The sequence below is a fragment of the Vavraia culicis genome (genome assembly GCF_000192795.1).
Source record: "Vavraia culicis subsp. floridensis unplaced genomic scaffold supercont1.4, whole genome shotgun sequence".
Classification (NCBI taxonomy): Eukaryota; Fungi; Microsporidia; family Pleistophoridae; genus Vavraia; species Vavraia culicis.
Genome location: NW_007360607.1, coordinates 97,942 through 118,124, shown reverse-complemented (window position 1 = coordinate 118,124; position 20,183 = coordinate 97,942). Strand labels below are relative to the sequence as shown.

The window sequence follows — 20,183 nt, the reverse complement described above, 5'->3', positions numbered from 1 at the left end:
AAGAAAGTGTGCTTGTGAATAATATTGCACTGTAGTGATGAGCAAATGTATCTTCATGAACAAGAAGAGGAAGATAAACATTATAGCTGTAAATAGCTTTTTCATTAAAAGTTCCTTTATTTACTTTTTTGTGCCAGGACACCTAAAAAACGTACTTTTCAGGTCCGCAGGGACCGACTGCTGATTTGATGAACCATCCTTTGTGTTAACAACAGACGAAGAATACTCCTAAACAACAATCACGAACTAAAATTACGAATTACTGATGTAAACATCGAATAAAGTATCTTTTAGAGCAGCAATCACAAATTTATTATTGTTACTTACAGAGAATTTGTTATTTGATGTTCAGGTTGAAGGATGTTTTGAACATAAACTGTTGACCTAACCATACATGGGGTACGCAAAGAAAAAGGATGCCTCTGCTACATCCATGGTTAAGGCTGCTTAAACAAATAATCGTTAATTATCTTCGTTGCCCATTCACTTTCGCTGGTATCGGTCACGATTTGATACTCACCCTTCTTTATCTGCTCATATCGCAGATAAAAATGCTCAACAGGACTTAATTCGTGTTGTAGCGCTGTGTCTATGATTGCTGTACTTATTTGCGTTTCTGTTCGTTGTTCTTGTGCCATTTTATTTCTACGAGCTGGTGTTGCACAAACTATGGCCGTAACATCGGTGTGCATGAGAATGCCTTGATAGAGAGCTCGTCCCTCGTAAATATTTGTTCCTCGTCCAAACTCATCCATCAACAGCACGGTGCTGCCACCATCAAATTTGTACACCTCACTTATTTGCAGAATATCGCTAAGAAAGGCGCTCTTATGTGCCTTTAGACTGTCGTTGGTCGTTATTTTGCTGTACATTTTGTCAAATATTGGTAAATGTGTGTTAAGGGGCACATAACTGCCTATTTGGTGCATTACAATGGTTTGTCCCATCTCAATCAAGCGATTGTATTCTGTTAAGAATATCTGTGCACCATTGTTCTGCTGATCACCCGCTCTGTTTGAGTCGGTATCATAATTTTGGTCCTCATTTTCACGAGTTCTTTTCGTTTTATCACACAACACTTGATCGTTTTCTGAAAATATAGCAATATATGCATCATTTGTGTTATGTTCAGCGTTTTCTGCTTCGTTTTGGCACTCCGTTACTTCCCAACTCGCAACCCTTCGTAGGTTTTCGTTCTGTAGCGTGTCAGAGACAATCGGCCTAACAAAGCCGTTCTCGAGTGCTGCAAGTGCAAGAGAATTGATAACATCAATTCTGCTGATGTAGTCAACTGCAATTTTAATCTGTGACGTGTGCTTTTCTGTGTAAATCTTGAGCTCATTCATTATTTCTAGTTCCAAATCGTTAATTTCATTTTCTATGTCGCCTATCTCATCATCTAATCCATACATAACCTCATTTTTGTAAAAAAAGGAGCTCTCCGTCTTTCCGTTCCTTTGCATGTCCTCTTTAAATTTCAACTCCCATTTGTCATTCTGTGCGTTTGATTCCAACAGGTATCCCAGCTGCGGAAAATACACGATCGAAAGATGTTCTGTGTTCTCCTGTGAATCCCTTGTTCGTTTTGTGATGTTTAGCTGTGAATTGACTGCGTTTCCCAAATTGTACTTTGTTCGTACTTGGTCTACCGTCTCACACAGGTAGTTTTCCAAATCACCGTACAAATTTTTAAGAAGGTCCAATTCTTTCGAAACACCGCATTTTACGCGGAACCTACCATTCTTAAAATCAATTTGACCTGCGATGGTCTTCATTAAATCGTTGTATGTGCACACATCACCGTAACATTTAAGCGTACCAGGCACTTCGCTCATTTCGTTGTTGCCATTCATCAAACCGATTATTTCAAGTACACTTGAAAGCATTTTATACATCTTAACGAAGTATTCTGACTTGTTTTCTCTGAAAAAAATGAACTCGTTTGCATCGATGTTGATGCAATTCTTCAACGCGTGCGATATTCTGCTTGTTAATTTCTTATCGATTAGATGCTCAACCGCAGCATGTCGCTGTGCTATCTCATCAATCTGTGTGAAGGGAAATAGGATGTTGTTCTTGAGCAGCTGGTACCCCATGCATGTTCTGGTGAAATTGAGGCGTGTAAGCAGCGAATTGCATTCCTTCTTTGATTTTATCAAATTGTTCGGATGGCCGATGTAATTGATCAGTTTCAACGAGTTGATCGTTTCGATACTCATGTACAATCTCTGGCACGTATCATTAGCGTAAATGGAGTAAAAATCTAGCTCTGCAATAAGCGTGCCGAACTTGTTGGACGGGCCCTCCGCCACGTTCTCAACGGTGCCGAAGAAGCGGAGCGGCAGGGGATCATAGTCAATCTTTATGTGGTTGAGGAGCAGGTAAACACTTTCCATTGCACATTCGAATCCTTTTCCGGCCAGGCATTCTTTGAACCGAGAGACCATTATGCCATATTTCCTTTTTTTGAGGCCAAAATGCATTCGAATGCCAGTCTCTGCTATAAAATCGTACCTTTGCACGTCCATCTCAGTCGTAATGATCCCGTAATCAACGTTGTATCTGTAAATTATGCTTTTGACCTGCTCAGATTCATACGAATCATAGACATCCCTGCACAGCACGATGCTGTTGTTGTCTGGGAAGAACAACGTACATCCAAGGATGTTTTTGTTGTAAATTATTGTTACGGCAGATTCACATTTCATTTGCTCCTCCATTATTCATGCAATCACTTCGTTATTTATGTTTTTTACAGAAAGTGCCAATAAAAGCGCTGCTTATCGCCGATCAAAACGAAACAGTACCTTAACGGAAGTTGGTGTGGTTGTGATTACCATCCCCTTTACTTACAAATTTAGGGCTTCTCATTTTGCAGACTGCAAGTTGTTAAGGGCCTAAATGTTCTGGCAGTGATAAATAATGGTATCCAAAGAAAACACATTACTTAATTTACGAAAAAATAATAATTTGAACAAATAGATTTACACACTCTTTCGTTTGCACCTCGTATAAATGAATCACGGTGGTGCATTAATTCACAGCAGGAGTTTGTACTACTTCGATTTATTAAATTTATTGTAGGAAACTTGCATTGGCATGAAGGCGGCCATTGTTCTACAAAGTTAAACATTGCTGGTTAAGAACGATACGCCGTGTTTTATTGGCACGAGGAGTGCTCGGTGTAGCAGCACTACCATATGAAGAGATCTTTTTTTTGACAAGAAGGAGTTATTTTAAAGAAACTGAAATCGTTTACCAACGTGTAATAGACCAAAATTATATTCGAATTATCTTTTTGTGCGTACCAAGAACAAAAGAAAAGAAATGGCACGATTTTGTGCTAAACTTGGGACACGCTCGTTACGGTGCTGTTACCATATCTACCATTGAACTGCAATGTAAGGTGATATATACTTTATTTACCGTCATCTATAATTCATTTTGACTCTTTGCCATGATTCCTTTCTTTAAAAACGTATTTCTTATCTACCAAATCAAAATATTTCATTTCGTGTGATTTGCGCAGATTGGCCTGGTCTTTGAACTTTTGTCTATACATATTAGCCTCTTGAACACGCCCCTCCTTCAATGCCCGTATATCAGCACGCATGCGGCTATCACTCTGTGCACATTCCTGCGCATCCTCATAATCGCAGACCCTCATTTTCCTGAAATCTTCTGAGCTGAAGCTTGCAACGGTCCGTTCGTTGCAGAAAACAGAAATATTGGTCACATGGCCAAGTATCTGCCACCGTTTGTCATCTGCCTTGCAGGTGCATGTAACATTATTGTCACGAATGAGCAGCTTGGTGGTCACTCCTTTACTTTCTACCGTGCACTCGCCGTAAAACTCAAGTTTTCTTCTCATTTTTGCGTTGGGCAAGCCAAAATTGATTACATCATCACCCATTCTGAGCGTGCACCTGCTCCTGTTGTGCACTGCAATTTTCTTGGTCTTCTTATCAAGTGTCAAATCCACAACAGCATCTAACCTAAAAAGATCATCTACTGCATGTATTACCGATACTTTATCTATTTTCTCGCAGTATACTTTTGTGTTTGCGCTCTTGGCGAAAAACGTTTCGCCAACGTAACTTTCAAAGGCAAATTTCCGGTCCAACTGCAGATTTACAAGACCAACGATGTAAACTGCGGCCAAAATGACCACATGCTGCTTTGAGAGCGCATCACTGCCGTATAAATTTTTGAACAAAAGAGCACCTTCAGCCATTCTTTGTAGCGTGCTCTGCGGTTCTAATAGAGAAACTGGTAGCTGAGCTAGTGTAAGCTTCTTGGTATCACTGCATTGGCTGTCTATAAACTGTGATATATTCGTTAGTTCTCCGTTTTCTTCAAAGTCATAAAAAGTTTCGCTGCTGTTGTTTTCGGTGGCAGACTCGAACTCTTCAAATTTTGCGGTCTTTTCGGGCTCTAAAGGCGAACTTGTGTGTGCTGCATTCACTTCCCCAGCTTCTTGCACTTTTTGCTCAGAATTGGCGGTTTGTGCCGTGTTATTCTCCTCAACGGATGCAGTATGAGCATTTCCCATGTCTTTGGTGTAAAGTGAGAGATGGTCTACCTTACGCATCTCCCTCCGTGCATCCCTATCGCACAGATAATACAGGATCCTAAAAACGTAGCTGTTCACGTAAAAATCGCGATCATTCATCCTCTTGATCAAATCATCAATAACCCTGTGCCACTCCATGAGATCCTGCAGAGTCGAAGTAAACACTATTTTTTCATCGTATGTGCTGATTATCAACCTCCTTCTGCCCAGTTTTATTCCTCGTATCGTGTTGAGCGAAAGTTTCTTGCGCAAAAATTTCTTCCCTTCCTTTATCTTGTAGTACGAAAGAAAATCGTCATAAAGCGCTACGTATCTGGTTTGGTACCTGTTAATGATGTTCGTGTACTTCTGTAGGAGGCCTGCACGTACGGGAGAGCGCACCGAGCTGGTGTCAAAATACAAAGTTATTTCTGGATAGTTCAGCTTCTTTGAAAGTGGTAAAAAAGACGCTATAAACTCGCTCATAGCACCGTTCTTCTTAACTATCCGGTCATCGCTCTCCTGCTTCAGGAGATACACATCCATGTTCTCCCCCTCAGACACTTTCTCATCCTCGAGGGACGCACATAAGCTTTTTAAGGTATCCACTCTCCGTAAATATACGAGGTGCTCGCCAACGGAGCCGAATATAGGAGATGTATACTTCTCTCTGACCATTTTTATCATGAAATTAACGTCATCGTTGAGAATCCGCAGGGCAACAGCAACATGGTTCATAGGGGCTCGAAATATTCATCAAGACTTTTTAGTACCAATCGAACAGGCCCTATGAACCAATGACCAGTGGCTGTGATCAATCTCAGCAGATTAGAAAATCACGTTCGTTCAGATGCTGTCCTATGTGAGGTGATGAATAAGCTATTTTTAATAAGGAAGGCTGCAAGTCGAACATCAAGTTGGTAACAGATGCTCACAAGGGAAGACAAGAGATAAAAGGACGTTGCATGTGAAATATTGATCGGTTGTTTGGACGTGTTTCTTTGTATTCATCGTTAGATGATGCTCGGGTAATCAGATCAACAAAAAACTGTTTGCTGGGAGAGAAATGAAGCGCATCGGATAATAGCTCAAATAAATCTGTTCACTAAGATTCATGGAGCAGAATGTGCAATTTTAGCCAGTGCTTTAGGATGTGCGAGTTGGTCTGGCGTATACAATGCGAGCATGTACCAATAAATGCATTCAAATAGCTGTCTCAGATACACTTCAGCATATTTTTGATCACTGTGTTGTGATAAATCGCCAAAATTAAAAAAAAAGGACATCCACCTTTGCATAAAAAACCTGAAAATTATGCATAAATTAAAAAACGGGCAGGAGGAGAAAAGAACACGCATGATAGCGATATGGATGTAAAACGATTATATAAGGTGCTTTTATAAAAAATAACAGATACTCAAACCTTTATAGACACGACAGACAGAATCTTTTTCCGCAACGACAACAAAAATATCGGCTGTCCGATAAAGCAGAAAAGGAACCAGAACAGCAAGTTTCCTGGACCGAACAGCGCATGCTCCAGGTATATGAAAAGAAACTGCGATAAAATGCTCATAAACACAACCACACCTATCTTTTTAAAGGTTAGGATGTACACGATCTCGTGTAGAACACCAGAAATAATGAACACTACCAGAGAGCTGAGCCATTTGGATTTGAACAGGAGATAAAATGGCGCAAAAACGTACCTTCTAAGCCAATCATGTGTCGGTATGTTCCACAGCCGCCAAAAATCTCTGAAGTACTGCGCATTCCACCATTCACCGAAGATTTTATTCTCGTAATTCGTGCATTCGGCGAGAAATGACAGATAGTACTTGAAAAAGAACAAAAACATCGCGATCCAGAAGATGAACGAGGTTGCAGACACCCGAACGAAGACGGATATGTCGGTTAAAAAATCGAATACAGTGTGCTGTTCAAGGAGAGGCACAATGTAAAATGCAACGAGAAAGTTTGCAAGCAAAAAGAAAATGCATGCCATCAAAAGATTGTGAAACAGGGCTGGCACGCTTCTCTTCCTGCGTCGTGCAGCATCGGAGAAACAAAGCGTTGGCAGAAACAGAAATCTGATAAAATATGTCAACTCTATCTCAGGAGGGACATCGTCCTGTTTTTCTTCGGTTCTCTGCACATTTCTGCTGTGGTCCACGCTCCGTGTAGCACTGCTGCTTCCATTCTCCATCACGTGCTCTACCGTTTTGCCGCAATTCGTTGTTTCGAAAATAAATGAATACAATTTCATGAAATTAATCATGGACAGCAGAGTTGTATTGCACGATACTATGCCGTGGGTCTGCGTATAAATCAGGTAGTAGATGATGATCTCGCTCACGATGAGACATGGCAAGTTCGTCCTTGCGTACAGCAGGATCGACCGTGTGCCTATCAAAACGAAGATGACGCATGTGAATAGCGGATTGTGTACGTGCAGCAAGCGATAAATATTTTTTACATTTCGTTGGTCAAACAGCGTGTAGTATTCTTTGATCAGAAACAACGCGAGCAGCAGGGAGAGCACGTTTATGACCCCTCTGTGATCCTTCGTGTTGTTCATGGCCCTTTGGTCAAAAATTAATTTTAAAATAAATATTGGTAATATCGCGGTGAATCACACCTAACGAAGTGAAATACGGTGCATTACCTGCATCAATTGCATTTAAATTTTGGGCAGCAGATTATTGGCGGATGATCCTTGCAATTAAATGGGCTATTCCGTGCAACACGAATTTACTTACAATTGCCTCAGTCTTTGGTGCTGATCGCTTCCGCTAAAAATAGTTTATTTACGATATTTAGCGTAGCCCACATTCTGGTACGACAGGATCCGTACGGAAAGAAACTATCGCGCCCTTTCAGCACCTTGTGATAAAGCATTCATCTTTAAAACAGCACACCAAGGTTATTCTCCAATAAATTTGTGCTATTGCTTGTTTCAGTATCTTACGTTCATTTTTAACAACTAATGCTTTGGATGCCACTAATTTAGAAAAGATAAGCAATCTGTTCCAATACGCTTTAAATATTAAAAAGTTATATCTCAATGTTTTTCTTCTCGTTGATAGCACTGATTTGCCGCTTACGGTTCGGTATGAACATTTACCATAACTATTCACGCCAAATCAAAACATTCAGCAGCTAAATCGGTGTACGTGAGCGTACAAATCAAGAAAGCGTTAAAGAACGTAATCATCTATTGGTACTCAATTCTTGCTCTGCACGTCACAGAAAGGTTCACAAACGGCATAATTTTATCTATTGCACAGCTATAAACCATTCTTATACGTGGTTGGTAGCTAAAACAATACCAAAAGTATCTCTGATCGTATATTCGTAGTTTATAGATTTAATAATCCTTCTTTCAAGGAAGATACATTCATTTATCATTTCATAAACATCTTTCTAACCGTAATTTATAAAACCAATATTGTGTTGTTCCATTACAATGCTCGTAAATCGCAATGAATGTTATGCTTTGGCCTATCACAGTCATAAAAATTAATTTATCATTTCTTCTTTATCATGTCATCCCGCGATGAGCGGATCGTGCCAATGCTCAGCATTTATTTATAATTGTAGAGAAGCTCAGAGCTAGGAATGAAAATTATGTTAAACAAATTTATTGGTATTTGATACGCAAATATCGGTGTGGTTTAGCAACAATTTTACGGTACTATTGTTTTATCTCACATTAATGATGAAGGACCATGAAAAGACCCGTGTTCACGATCGGTTCCAGTGAACCTGGAAAGTAGGTTGTTTAGGTGCTGCCGTACGAGAGATAAATGAACGATTTTTGACGAAAAAAAAGGACTGGTGTGATAAATTAAACATGATTCTGGTGAAAAAGGACTAAGGCAGCAACAGACGAAGGAAATAACAAAATATAATTCTATCGGTCGGTATAGAGACAATAGGCATATCAGGTATCTATTTATGCTTTATCTATGCTTAGAGCCCGCTAATTCGCTTCTTTTCTGCACATCCCTGTGACGAATTTCATCTTCTTAAGAATCTTTTTGTTATTGCACGAGCATCCAACCTTCATTGTTTTAACTAGGAAATTGTCAAAATCACATTTGACATCGCATCCCCGGTACTTTATCAACGAATACCTATCCAGGACAGTTTGTATGAACGTGTCGTAGTTTATGGCGTTGAAATAAATCAGTTCAGGATTCTCGCACACGTAAAGCTCCTTCTTACGGGCGAATCGTCCTTTGTGCTTCCTGTTCACGGTGTTTCCTTGACTGTGCGTGTCAGCAAATGATTGCTGACCATTTTCATCTTGTCTGAAGTAAATTATGTTGTGCTTGCCACTTTTTGTGCTCTTGACGATCTGCCCACTCGTCTTCTTGCCGATGTTGTCCAAATCGTTCATACTAAAATTCTTGCATATCACATCCTCCGATGCGCCCCGCTTGTCCTCACGAACTCGCTCGCCGATAACATCCAGATACGTTTGCCGAAATGCCGCACGCAATATTTCTATGTCTTTCACGATTATCTTGTTCTTCATGTACCCGTTCCATTTAAGAGATACCAATCCGGCCTTTTCGCTTATAAGCTTTTTTACACGGTTCACAAAGTCAAACACGCTTTCATTCTTTTCCCTGGTAACCGGGTCCATCCAGTAGACATCCACGTCCATGCACCACCGGGACATGAGATACAGCAGATGCTCTGTGAACGTATGTCTTCTTCTGTTCCAGTACGGATCAAAAAGCGTTCTTTTATATTTTATAGCCACAGGACAAATCGTGGTATCAATTTCGAACACGCTCTTCTGAAATAGAACCGTGTACTTGTTATTCACGCACGTGCCCTCCGGAAATATCAACATGGGCGTTTTCATGCTCTTTATGTGCTGTTTGATCCTTTCCTTTACAATACACTTATCGTTTTTCTCACATCTCTTGAAGTACAAGCTCCCGTTTCTCAAAAGCAGGTTTTTGAAGAAGAAGCCGAAAAGGCCGCCGTGATTCTCTGCCAGGCTCGCATGGCAGAACTTGTGCGAACTGAGAACTAAGAAATCTAGAAAAGATGTGTGATTCGCCACGTACACATGCGGCACGTCAAGCAACCTCTTGTTCCCGTGGTTCCTAATCCGCGCACCAAATGACATGCAGAACACGTTGCAGTAGAGCAGAAAAGAGAAGGCGATCACCCTGTCACTCTTCAAAATGATTCCGAAGAGAAAAATGAGCGCAAACACAACTGTGCCCGTGATGAAAAAAGTGAAGCGTAGAGGAAAAAGTATGAGATAACGGACGAGAAGAGAAAATATGTACAACACACCAGAGTGATGCATTTCTAGTGCAGATATTGGCGCAAAACACCTAGTGAAGGAGTCTGAGTTCATCGACTTGGTACCCAGACTGACCAAATCTGCAGCTTCATTCAGAAAGAACCGTTTCATGGGTAACAGAGAAAGTATTTCTTTAATAATGAGCTAAAACAAATTTATTTCAACGTGAAACGTAATGTTTGGAAACAGGAAGCGGAGATTGGACTGACAAATATGAGCTGTATTTTGCAATCTGATTCGTTCTTTCGACCTTTTTATGGGCAGCTATGAGAAAGGAGGATATAGCGCATGGAACGGACACGAAACAAAAGGATGCAAGCGCATGGAACGGACAAGAAACAAAAGGATGCAAGCGCATGGAACGGACAAGAAACAAAAGGATGCAAGCGCATGGAACGAACACGAAACAAAAGGATGCAAGCGCATGGAACGGACAAGAAACAAAAGGATGCAAATAGACGGCTTATAACGAAAAATTGACGGAATCATAGTTTAGCAGTTAACAATAACCGGGCAATTTTAACAGAGCAAAACTTGCACTCTTTCGCGTACTGCGGTTGTTTGAACTGAAATTGCTTTTTCTGTAAGACCAACAGAATATAAAACGGGCATTGAACAAATTCGTCGCAAAGGGAATTATCCCCGCGGAACGATACAACTATCATATGTTCCGCTATTCGAACAATCACTCTGCATGGAAGGAGTGAGGAGAAGTGCGTAACCACTATTATAAATGTGAGCGAGTACTCAGCTTTATTTAACACTAGGATGGCGTCAAATGAAATTAGCAGGATAAAGAACAGCGAGAAATATCTTTAATAGTATTCGTGTTGGGGCATACAGGAACATTCGTAACCGTGTCCTAAGCCATTAATTGTTCTGTGCGGTACCATAAAATTGTTCTATTAGGTTCAGTATTACAGAGGTTCAGCCCAAAACCTCATGTTCGTTCCAACGCAGTGCTCGATACATTGTACGACCACCATCTTGAAGTTCCAGCAATATCTGCCCGTATACCATCACATTAATGATTTTTTTTAGATCTGCTGTGCTAATATGAATTGAGAGCACGTTTGACTCTGTTATGAACGATTTTATATCTTCTATCGTTGGATTTAGTTCATATGGTATCAATTCACGTGTTTTATTCCTAATAAACGTGTATATTAATTTGGTAAGCTGATTCACAAATTCTGCATCCACATCGCCATTGTTAAACCATATTCCGCCGGTCACCTCATCATCAGGAGTCTCCTCAAAGATCATGAAGATGTTTTGCCGGTTTTTTTGCCCTTTAAACGCTTTAACGACCTTCATATCCTGCATCTTCCTCAAAATTTTGCTAACTAGATTTTGTGGCAGTTTCGTTGCTAGTCTTATGTCACGTATCGTACATCCCTGGTTCGTCGCCTTCTTTAACTGCTCCAAAACACTTCTCTCATCATCCTCCGCATTTCTTACGTACATTATTTTGTTCTTCTTATCTCTTTTAATTCGGTTTTCCAGCTGCCATTTGGTTAACTCGTTGAGTATCTGGTCCTTTAATAGATCGGGAAACTGTTTTTGGATGTCTTCCTCTGTAACACCACTTGATTGTGATTGTATAAAATTTAGCATCTGTTCCATGGGGAGCATACGGCGATCTGTGGGTATGTGATCCTGTGAAAATTATGAAAATAATTTTTCAAGCACTCACTTGCACTAACAAGGCTAATAAATGCATTTTGAACGTGCACTTTACCTACTTAGCATTTTGAACGTGCGCTTTACATACGTAGCATCTGCTGACCCAAGTGCTGTTTTAGTTTATATTCTCGGTGGTTTTGTCAAAAAAATCGCAAAAGGATGTGAAGTATGGCTTAGTTGCTTCTCCATCGGTGCCGACATACCTCGAAAAGTTATGATTTAAAATGAAATTGGCAGAATACGCAAACTTACGTGATTTACACAACGAGTGCTACGACCAAAGTGTTGAGAACATATGTATGATACAACTTGGCATTCGCTATTTGGTGTGCTGAGCAGCACTTCGTTTATTCAGGTTGAACGAAAAAGTCTACCACAGCACGAAAAACCGCTGGTCAAAGCGTATCATAGTTGTAATCAACTCTGATAGCTCCCTTTTCTATTTCTCAAGACCGTCTTGAGTTCATATCTATCTCTTGTGAAATGGTACATGCACCTCAACCATTTTCACACCCAAAAAAGGCATCGTTCATGTCCAAAACACACCTCGTACATAAAAAATCTATTATTAGTGTAAAAGAACACAAACACATGAACCAAATCTCAAAATTAAAAATTATTGCTGATGAACGTAAAAATTTGTTCCTACCATAATAAGACTGGTCTCAGACCAAAAAATCATACCAATCTGTAACACACTAGAATGAGTTAGGATTTATTAGCACGTCAATCACGGTAAGATATGCGATTATCTTTGGTTAGCACACAGTAACGAGCGTATGTCCTACCATCAATTGTTAAACATTTCGGACCATAAAGGCGCTGTAGAAAGGTAAAAACGTACTGTTACAGTCCCAACATATCGTTCCCGCTAATAAACCGTTTTGTTCTCCAAAAATTAATTGAACGGAAGAGTTTTGAGTAATTGAAAATTTGGATAACCAACACAGGCGTGTGTCCTTGCAACCAATACAATATGTGATATCACCGTTTATTGAGTGATGTGTCCTGTCAGCAGTTCAAATGTTTAATTAACCTGTAAAAACTATAATTTATATATTTATGTGATTTAATTGTACCTGATCCTGACAAAGTGAGCGAGCCTTTTGTAAATATGAGCTGTGTTTCACACTCATCTCACACAACGAAAACTAAGTATAAACGGCACTAGCTATGGAGCTATGCTTGTTCTAAGGAGGATCAAAGATCTGTATGAACGAGTACTAACTGCTAATAAACTACGTGATACCGACTAAACAGGATATGAAGGTATGGCGCATTATATTGTGCAGTTTAATAGATCTGTAATTTAGTGATAAATCACACCTGCAATCAAAGGGCTATTGATGGTAGTTCAATATCGCTTTACCCATGATAAATAGACTAAAACGGAGTATTTGTGCAGAAAACGTGTTTCGATCGTGTAAACAGTAAATTTTTACGAAATTGAAAATGGGCATATAATTTGTGTAGAGGCAAATTATTAGTGGTTCGATTTGCAGCGATTAGGTGCTATAAATACCAAAAAAGGTGCAAAATAAGACAAATATCACGTCATTCGACATCAATCATTTGTCATTTTAACTGCTATTGGTTAAATATGCATGGTTACAAAAATAGACTAAAAGCAACGATGGATAAGCTCATAGCAAAAGCACATTATTGCGCTTTCATACAAACCACTTCACCAAATTATGAGTATGCAGCTGTTTTGATCTGACAGGATGCTGTTATACACTCGCAAATTTTTTTTATTGATGTTAATTTTTATTTTTTTTACAGCATTTAAAGGAAGTTTCCGAAAAATACTTCACGCAACAAAGCGTAAACACTCCTTTCCGAATTACAAACACCCGCAAATGAACATAGCACCATTAACAGCATGGTTTGTGGGCGCAGTAAATCGGATTTATTGTTGGAATGCGCATAAAATAGTTATAGGTATGAACAGCTTGCCTAATGCACGATTTATAGCTAATCTACAAGCATTTACGTGCAAATAGATTCTATCTGTGTGGTGCCAGCGCCTGTTGATGGATTGATTTTTTTGAATCACAACAACACGAAAAAGGAAAATTGGTTTTAAGTAGTACAAGTACAAGAAAAGCAGAGTTTGACAAAACGAGTGATATCACGTCATACATGCATATTTATGTCCATAAATATGGCATTAGCACCGCTATAGAGGGACACGGAGCATTTTCGAGTGCATCGTTGTACAGTAGATCAGAATGTTTTGGTAGAAAGCCGAATTCATAGAAATAAATTACGTGCAGACGAAGATATTACATATTTGAACTGTAAAACGCTCGTAAAGCAGTACAAAAATCATAATGTACCGAGCTTAGCACCAGTTTTATATCTTTTAATACTGCATGCTCCCATTCTTTCCTTAAAAAACACATAAAATAGCTCTCTAGGCAAGTTTCCTCGTCTTTAAGCAGTTTGTTCGCTTTTGGTAGCTTCAATACGTCATTTTTTTCTGATAGGAATGTCACTCCACGACATCATAAGACAGGAAAACCAGGGATGAGAGAATAATCCAGCCATAAAGAGGAAGCGGTTCAAAAAAAGATGAAATACAGAACTGCCACACGGTATAATAATTTTGCTGTTATTTGACATAATATTTGCCTCGTAATAAAACATGGTATCAAAACTACCGCAGCGGTAGCAATTCAAGCACATTCATTCTTCTCGCTTATTCGCCCTTACTACGTTTTGATCTGCCACATTTTCTGTTAGTTTTGTTCTTAATACGTAATCGTGCTATCAAAGAAAATCTGACACTTGCAGATTTTGTGATTAAAATATTGGACAGCAAGTTTAAAGCAGTGTTTAGACTGCCTGCACATGCATCAGCATTTTTTGCGAGTTGTTATGTGTAGGAGTTTCCGTGTATGTAAAAATTCCAAATACAAAGCAAATTACGAATTTGCGGTAAATTAATCGCTGATAATAAATTAAATATGCGGATGGGCCACGGTATCATGTCGAAAAGAGAATGTCAACGAGTAAAAGAAGGAGTAATATTACAGAAAAGCGCATTTAAAACAGGTGTATACACAGTAGCAGATAGGAGCAGGAGATATCTGAGGTATATAAGATCGAGCGATTTGTCGGTTGTGGTGTGCTCGCTGCTCTTCAATATGTTCCTTGTAGCACTCCTGGGGATGTTTTACGTGTACGCGGTGTGCAGGCTCGGTTTCCTCGTCTACCAAATTTACGCATACAAGAAAAGTAGAGAGAAAGAGGAGCACAGCGAAGCAAAATCACAGGCAGAGAACATAAATATAACATCACCGCTTGGTTTTTCGTTCAAGATTTCTACAGAGGATGGCAAGTACTTCAAACCGCACAACTTCATACTCATGACAGATATCGTCAAGAGCACGTACTACATGAAGCATCATCAGTGTGGGATGAGAAGGGCGCTGAGGCAGCATTTCAAGCATGCGAACTCGCTTCTACGGCAGTTTGATGGTTTTCTTACCGCTGTTGAAGGCGATTCTCTGATCTGTATCTTTACAGATCTTCAAAACGCAGTGAGCTTCAGCAACAAATTGTCAGAGCTGTCTGAAAGGAGTTATATAACGGGCAATGAGTGCCTTCAGCTCCGCTGTCTCATACATCAGGGAAGGTTAGACATAGTGGTGATGCACACCGGTGTTTTGATAGTTGGTAGAACGGTGGCTGAGGCGTATGTGCTGTGTGATAACGCCAAGAGCGGTGTACTGACTATCAGCGACCATGTGTATGGGCAATACCTTGATTGTCCCGGTTCGACGATTCGTTCTGATCTTAAGATGGAAAGGATCAATGTGAATGAAATGTGCAAATACTTGTTCAATAGTGATTAAATGTTTGTTATATGTACCATTTGCGTTTTTGTACGGTGTCTTTTGCGAGGTAGCGCTCAAATGAGATGCTTGGCTTTGTCCATTCACCTATCATTGAGTGTGCTCGTGAGACCAAGACAAACGTTTTAGACAGTTCTGTGGCGTTTCACAAGATTTGTTCGTGTGCCGAGCATGGTTGTGAGTGATAGAGCTGCACCAGTTGGTGTGCGCATTTGATCATGTGTGTAATTGCAGCGCACTAAAAAATCTGCATCAGCCAATCAGAAAATTAGCGCTGTATCACTTTTTATACAAGCTGTGAGCATCACTCTACGGATAATTGGTGGCCTGGTTTGATTCACCACCCGAATGCTTTGCGTCTTTGTTCAACTAAAAGCCTGTAACCATAGATATTTACCGGTAAATTCTCTTCAGTTAAATTTTTACCAAAAACTGTATTTTACTGTATTATTCCGTGGATCGTTGATTGATAAGAAAAGTTAAATTTTTCGTATCGATATGCTACTTGAGCCGGAGATGATCACCAAAATAACGTTCAGAAAGAAAAAAGGTAGCGGACCCGGATGAACGATTTAGCAATAACTGTTGAAAAGGAGAAAGAGCATTTGGTATATTTACAGACACCAACCAAAATAAGTGTTTGCTTAGCACATTGATTGTGCTATTCCTGTTTTAAAGCAGACTAAGAATTTAGATCTGTCAAAAGTTTGATCATTTCCAATCCCGCTACGCTTTTGCCTGTCACTTTCTCTGTTCCGTGCCTTTGACAAGAGCAAAAATGTATATTTTATTAAAATTGCATCTTTTTATTTGGTTAAATGCACCGTACGTTGGCAATAAGTCATTCTTGACCATCAATACCGGTGGTATGTCTGTAATTAACGTGAGATGATTTGTATTGATGGATGTGGTACCATTTAATACATTACAAGGAGGATAGCATGGTTGATCCAGCAATAGCTTGCATTACAGATAGTATGCTACAGTCCATCGTACTAAAGCGAGAAGTAAAACCTACTTTAAACGGAGAACATCCAACTAAACTCTGCAACAGCACGTATCTCTCTGTAACATCCGTGAATACGTTCTATTTGACATAAAATTACATTTTTATTCCAAAATAGACATTTACACACGTACAAAGAACGGTTTTACTTCCAAAACATCCTAACATGAGGTAAATCTATGTGTGGGCTCGTTAGCCGTGAAGAAAAAACGTAGCTGCAAACATTCTTCAGAACAGAGCCAAGAACATCACAAGTAACCACCATTCTTCAGAACAGAGCCAAGAACATCACAAGTAACCACCATTCTTCAGAACAGAGCCAAGAACATCACAAGTAACCACCGTTCTTCAGAACAGAGCCAAGAACATCACAAGTAACCACCATTCTTCAGAACAGAGCCAAAAACTGCATCAAAGTTGTTCACACATGCCTTCTCATACAACCTATCAAAGTTGCTCTCCTTTTCCTTCACAACAATCACATCCACACGTCTTTCAACTCTTGAAAAGCACATGTCCTCGTAATCCTGCACAAACTCGTACTCATCAACAGAAATATTTGTCTTTGTATCCGATTCGCGCTTACCGCCCCTTTTTCCTTTGTTTACGCTGTACATCTCGTCAAGCTCCGATGAGTTGCAGTTGATAATATCAATGCCTTCATCATAAGAATCATCCTTGTTCTTGTACTTGTCGAAGATGTGCGCCAATTTTTTGAAAAAGATTTCGTTGAACTGCTCGGTCATACGGGGTTCGTACGAATTGGAAATAATGAAAAGACTCGAGTGATATTTGGCACAGATATACGTACTCACACGCGAAGAGATGATATCACAATTTAGAAAAGTGTATGAGCAGATGATCGAGCAATTCTGTGATGTTCTATCAAATTATGACATGGCAATCAGAAAAGTACGGAAAATCAAGGAAGATAAATTTAATTTTAATGATTCTCCGTAGTAACATTGTGTAAAAGATGGAAATCGTTACTATTTCGGCATACTAACACGATACAGAGGAATGCCTTTGTTACAATCCGTTGAGTGCACGAGTTACACCACCGTAAAACGGTAGTTGCTTCCTTACATGCGAATCACGTGTACATTCGGATTGAACGCTCAATAAATCTCCAACTCATGTCTTGTTTGTGCAGACCCTGCTATTTTACAACCGATTACTGCCGTGAAAAACAACTTCGGCCCGTTGAACACGTCTGCCGATCGAACGTTTTACTTTAGTAGGACAAGTTGAAGCTTCCACGATGGTAGACTCTGTGTTCCATGCCCAAACAGCGGTAACAGTACTACCTCCTCTATTTGAACCATAAATTTTCATATCATTGCTTCAAATCCATTTTTATCGTGTGCTCGTAAATCTTTAAAATGTATAATTCTACAATCATAGATTTTAACGTGGCTACTGATGCCTTCCCAACTTTCATTTTTTCTTTATCGAAACGAAGTCTATGTGGAGTAGCATTGCTACTCCACCTTTCTCCTTGCAACACTTTCGATTTAACCATCAATCAGGTCACCATTTGATGTACGCACATTAAACTTACTTTCAAAACCAACATCACCATACACCAATTTGTTAAGTTTTTCCATTCAAACGGTATTTTGGTCCATTTACCTCCACATCTTGTTCGTAGCGGGCAATCCAATTTTATGACTGTGTTTCCAAGCTTAACCGGCACAAATCATAAAAAATACCTTTTCCAAGTTTTACGTGAACATAGTACGAGCTTATCGCTCGTCACGGGCAAGTACCAACAATATTAAATAAATGCACAAAACATACAAGGATGGATGCAGAAGCCCAAGGGGAACAAGAAGGCGTTTTCACCACCAGTCACTGTTTCTTGTACGACCTGTTTATCGGTCTACACTCGTATTTACGTACTCTTGCAGCACTTAGCTTTTTGCTGTGAGATGAGCAAAAGATTGAACCATCGAGATAAGGGAGGAGAATAAAACTACAAACGAACAAAAGAGTGATGTGTGCAGCAAATGATGCTCTGTTTGCCCGAAATACTTAGATTTATGAACAAACGCGTGCGTTTGTGGCAGAACTGAGCTAAGAGACAGCATAATTTTATTGACTAGAAAATCACTTCTTCTTGCTCTGTATAACACCATCGACCCTTAAAAGCAGGGCCACAGCCTCAAATGCGCTCTTAAGGGCCTGTCGTTTAACTGCTATGGGCTCCATAACCAGATTCCTTACATCCACAACCTTTCCATTAACACCATCAATTCCCATGTAAACATCGCTTGTGCTTTCAAGCTCCGCAATCAGACCAAGGGGATCATCGCACCCGCTATTCTTCGCCAATGTCAAGGGTATCATACGTAAAGCATTTGCTATTCCATCATACACCCTCTTCCTGAGCATCGAATTCTGCATATTTTCCGTGCATGCGCCTTTTCGGAGCAAAAACTTGCACAGATTCATCTCTGTTGCTCCGCCACCCGCGCACAACCTATCACTCATTCTCAAATTCCTTGCTACCTTTATCGCATCCTCGAAGTTGCGCTCAAACTCATTCAAAATATCGCGTGACGGTCCTCTGAGCACCACCGAACAGGCTTTAGGATTGACACACTCCACAAAATTGACGTATTCCTCATTCCCGAACCGGGTGACCCTGAAAAGGCGGCAATCCTTCCCCACATGCTTTTCCTCGAGATCCTCAGCCCGCGACACGATAGTTGCACCGGTAACGGCCGCAATTCTCAGCGCTTCTGTCTTCTTAAATCTTCTCAGTGCCGTAACGTTCTTCTTCTGGAAAATTGAAAGCGCAGAGTCGCATATTCCCTTTTCAGTGATAACAATGTCCGGATTCAGTGCCAATATGTGGTTCACAATCTCTTGCACCTGTTCCTCCTCAATTTCCAGTGCTCTCGTATACTCAGCCTGATTCTTCAGCTCATACGAGGTTTTGCTCTCGCCCTTCTTGTACTCAATTGGAGTGTCAAGGACAATCACACGCGGGTCTCTTATCTCCCTTCTCATCTCAGAGTGTATCAGTGACTTGTTTACGATCACACCATCCATAACCTCACATCCAGAGAAATCAGCACCCGATATTTTTTCTATTTTTACAAACGTTTTGATGTCACAGTTCTTGGCAATGTTTGCTGCCTTGTACGCTAGGAACGCTATGTCCACCTTTAACATCGTGCAGAGCTTGTTAGCCACTGAGTGCCGCACTATGCCGATTTTCTCGTCCTCTGTTCCCTGGAACGGATAGGACACCTCCTCCAGATAACTCAGGCTCTCATTGAGTGCCTCCCTAAGAATTTTGCAAATGTGCACAGGATGTACTTTATCTCGTAGCAGCATGCCCATTTCTTCCAGTAGTTTGGCAGCTAATAGAATGACAGTTGTGGTGCCGTCACCCACCTCATTGTCCTGGGTGCGGGCCAACTCAACGATCTGCTTGGCCGCAGGGTGTGTAATGTCCAACTCCCTTAATATGGCGTTCCCATCGTTCGTGATCTGGATCGTACCGATACGTGTCAATATCATTTTCTGCATGGAACGCGGCCCCAAACACGTGGTCAAAATATTAGATATGGTGTTGACCGCTTCTATGTTATCACATTGTACTTGTATTGACTTGTCTTTCACTAGAAGAATGCAGTTCAGGCTCTTAGGGATGCTTTGCATTTTGCAGGGTAAAAAAATTTGGTAATTTAACTTGTGCCAATGGCGGATGGGCAGAAATATGCAACGAATTAAAGAAAT

At 40.2% G+C, this 20,183-nt stretch overlaps 8 protein-coding genes across 8 annotated transcripts; 1 reads left to right on the top strand and 7 right to left on the bottom strand.

Moving 5' to 3' along the window:
* Positions 1–114: 114 nt before the first annotated feature.
* Positions 115–2,877, bottom strand: VCUG_00386 (uncharacterized protein). The gene has a single exon (XM_008075213.1). The coding sequence runs from the start codon at positions 2,718–2,720 to the stop codon at positions 438–440; it is 2,283 nt and encodes a 760-aa protein (XP_008073404.1). The 5' UTR covers positions 2,721–2,877; the 3' UTR covers positions 115–437.
* A 533-nt stretch (positions 2,878–3,410) lies between these two features.
* VCUG_00385 (uncharacterized protein) lies at positions 3,411–5,290 on the bottom strand (the record flags this gene model as incomplete). Its single annotated transcript, XM_008075212.1, has 1 exon — positions 3,411–5,290. One exon carries the CDS (start codon positions 5,288–5,290, stop codon positions 3,440–3,442), a length of 1,851 nt encoding a protein of 616 aa, XP_008073403.1. The 3' UTR covers positions 3,411–3,439.
* Positions 5,291–5,942: 652 nt separating this feature from the next.
* VCUG_00384 (uncharacterized protein) lies at positions 5,943–7,130 on the bottom strand (the record flags this gene model as incomplete). The annotated part of the gene is made up of 1 exon (XM_008075211.1): positions 5,943–7,130. The coding sequence occupies one exon, from the start codon at positions 7,128–7,130 to the stop codon at positions 5,970–5,972; it is 1,161 nt and encodes a 386-aa protein (XP_008073402.1). The 3' UTR covers positions 5,943–5,969.
* Positions 7,131–8,205: 1,075 nt separating this feature from the next.
* On the bottom strand, positions 8,206–9,992 carry VCUG_00383 (uncharacterized protein; the record flags this gene model as incomplete). Its single annotated transcript, XM_008075210.1, has 1 exon — positions 8,206–9,992. One exon carries the CDS (start codon positions 9,990–9,992, stop codon positions 8,535–8,537), a length of 1,458 nt encoding a protein of 485 aa, XP_008073401.1. The 3' UTR covers positions 8,206–8,534.
* Positions 9,993–10,631: 639 nt separating this feature from the next.
* VCUG_00382 (uncharacterized protein) lies at positions 10,632–11,527 on the bottom strand. The gene has a single exon (XM_008075155.1). The coding sequence runs from the start codon at positions 11,514–11,516 to the stop codon at positions 10,809–10,811; it is 708 nt and encodes a 235-aa protein (XP_008073346.1). The 5' UTR covers positions 11,517–11,527; the 3' UTR covers positions 10,632–10,808.
* Positions 11,528–14,454: 2,927 nt separating this feature from the next.
* VCUG_00381 (uncharacterized protein) lies at positions 14,455–15,446 on the top strand. Its single transcript, XM_008075209.1, has one exon. It carries the CDS (start codon positions 14,537–14,539, stop codon positions 15,425–15,427), a length of 891 nt encoding a protein of 296 aa, XP_008073400.1. The 5' UTR covers positions 14,455–14,536; the 3' UTR covers positions 15,428–15,446.
* A 1,355-nt stretch (positions 15,447–16,801) lies between these two features.
* On the bottom strand, positions 16,802–17,179 carry VCUG_00380 (uncharacterized protein; the record flags this gene model as incomplete). The annotated part of the gene is made up of 1 exon (XM_008075208.1): positions 16,802–17,179. The coding sequence occupies one exon, from the start codon at positions 17,177–17,179 to the stop codon at positions 16,802–16,804; it is 378 nt and encodes a 125-aa protein (XP_008073399.1).
* A 1,334-nt stretch (positions 17,180–18,513) lies between these two features.
* On the bottom strand, positions 18,514–20,135 carry VCUG_00379 (T-complex protein 1, gamma subunit). The gene has a single exon (XM_008075207.1). The coding sequence runs from the start codon at positions 20,103–20,105 to the stop codon at positions 18,543–18,545; it is 1,563 nt and encodes a 520-aa protein (XP_008073398.1). The 5' UTR covers positions 20,106–20,135; the 3' UTR covers positions 18,514–18,542.
* Positions 20,136–20,183: the final 48 nt, after the last annotated feature.

Bases quoted from the DNA above. Each gene is read 5' to 3' on its own strand.
- VCUG_00386 (XM_008075213.1), bottom strand. From the start codon at position 2,720: ATGGAGGAGCAAATGAAATGTGAATCTGCCGTAACAATAATTTACAAC.
- VCUG_00382 (XM_008075155.1), bottom strand. From the start codon at position 11,516: ATGCTCCCCATGGAACAGATGCTAAATTTTATACAATCACAATCAAGT.
- VCUG_00381 (XM_008075209.1), top strand. From the start codon at position 14,537: ATGCGGATGGGCCACGGTATCATGTCGAAAAGAGAATGTCAACGAGTA.
- VCUG_00379 (XM_008075207.1), bottom strand. From the start codon at position 20,105: ATGCAAAGCATCCCTAAGAGCCTGAACTGCATTCTTCTAGTGAAAGAC.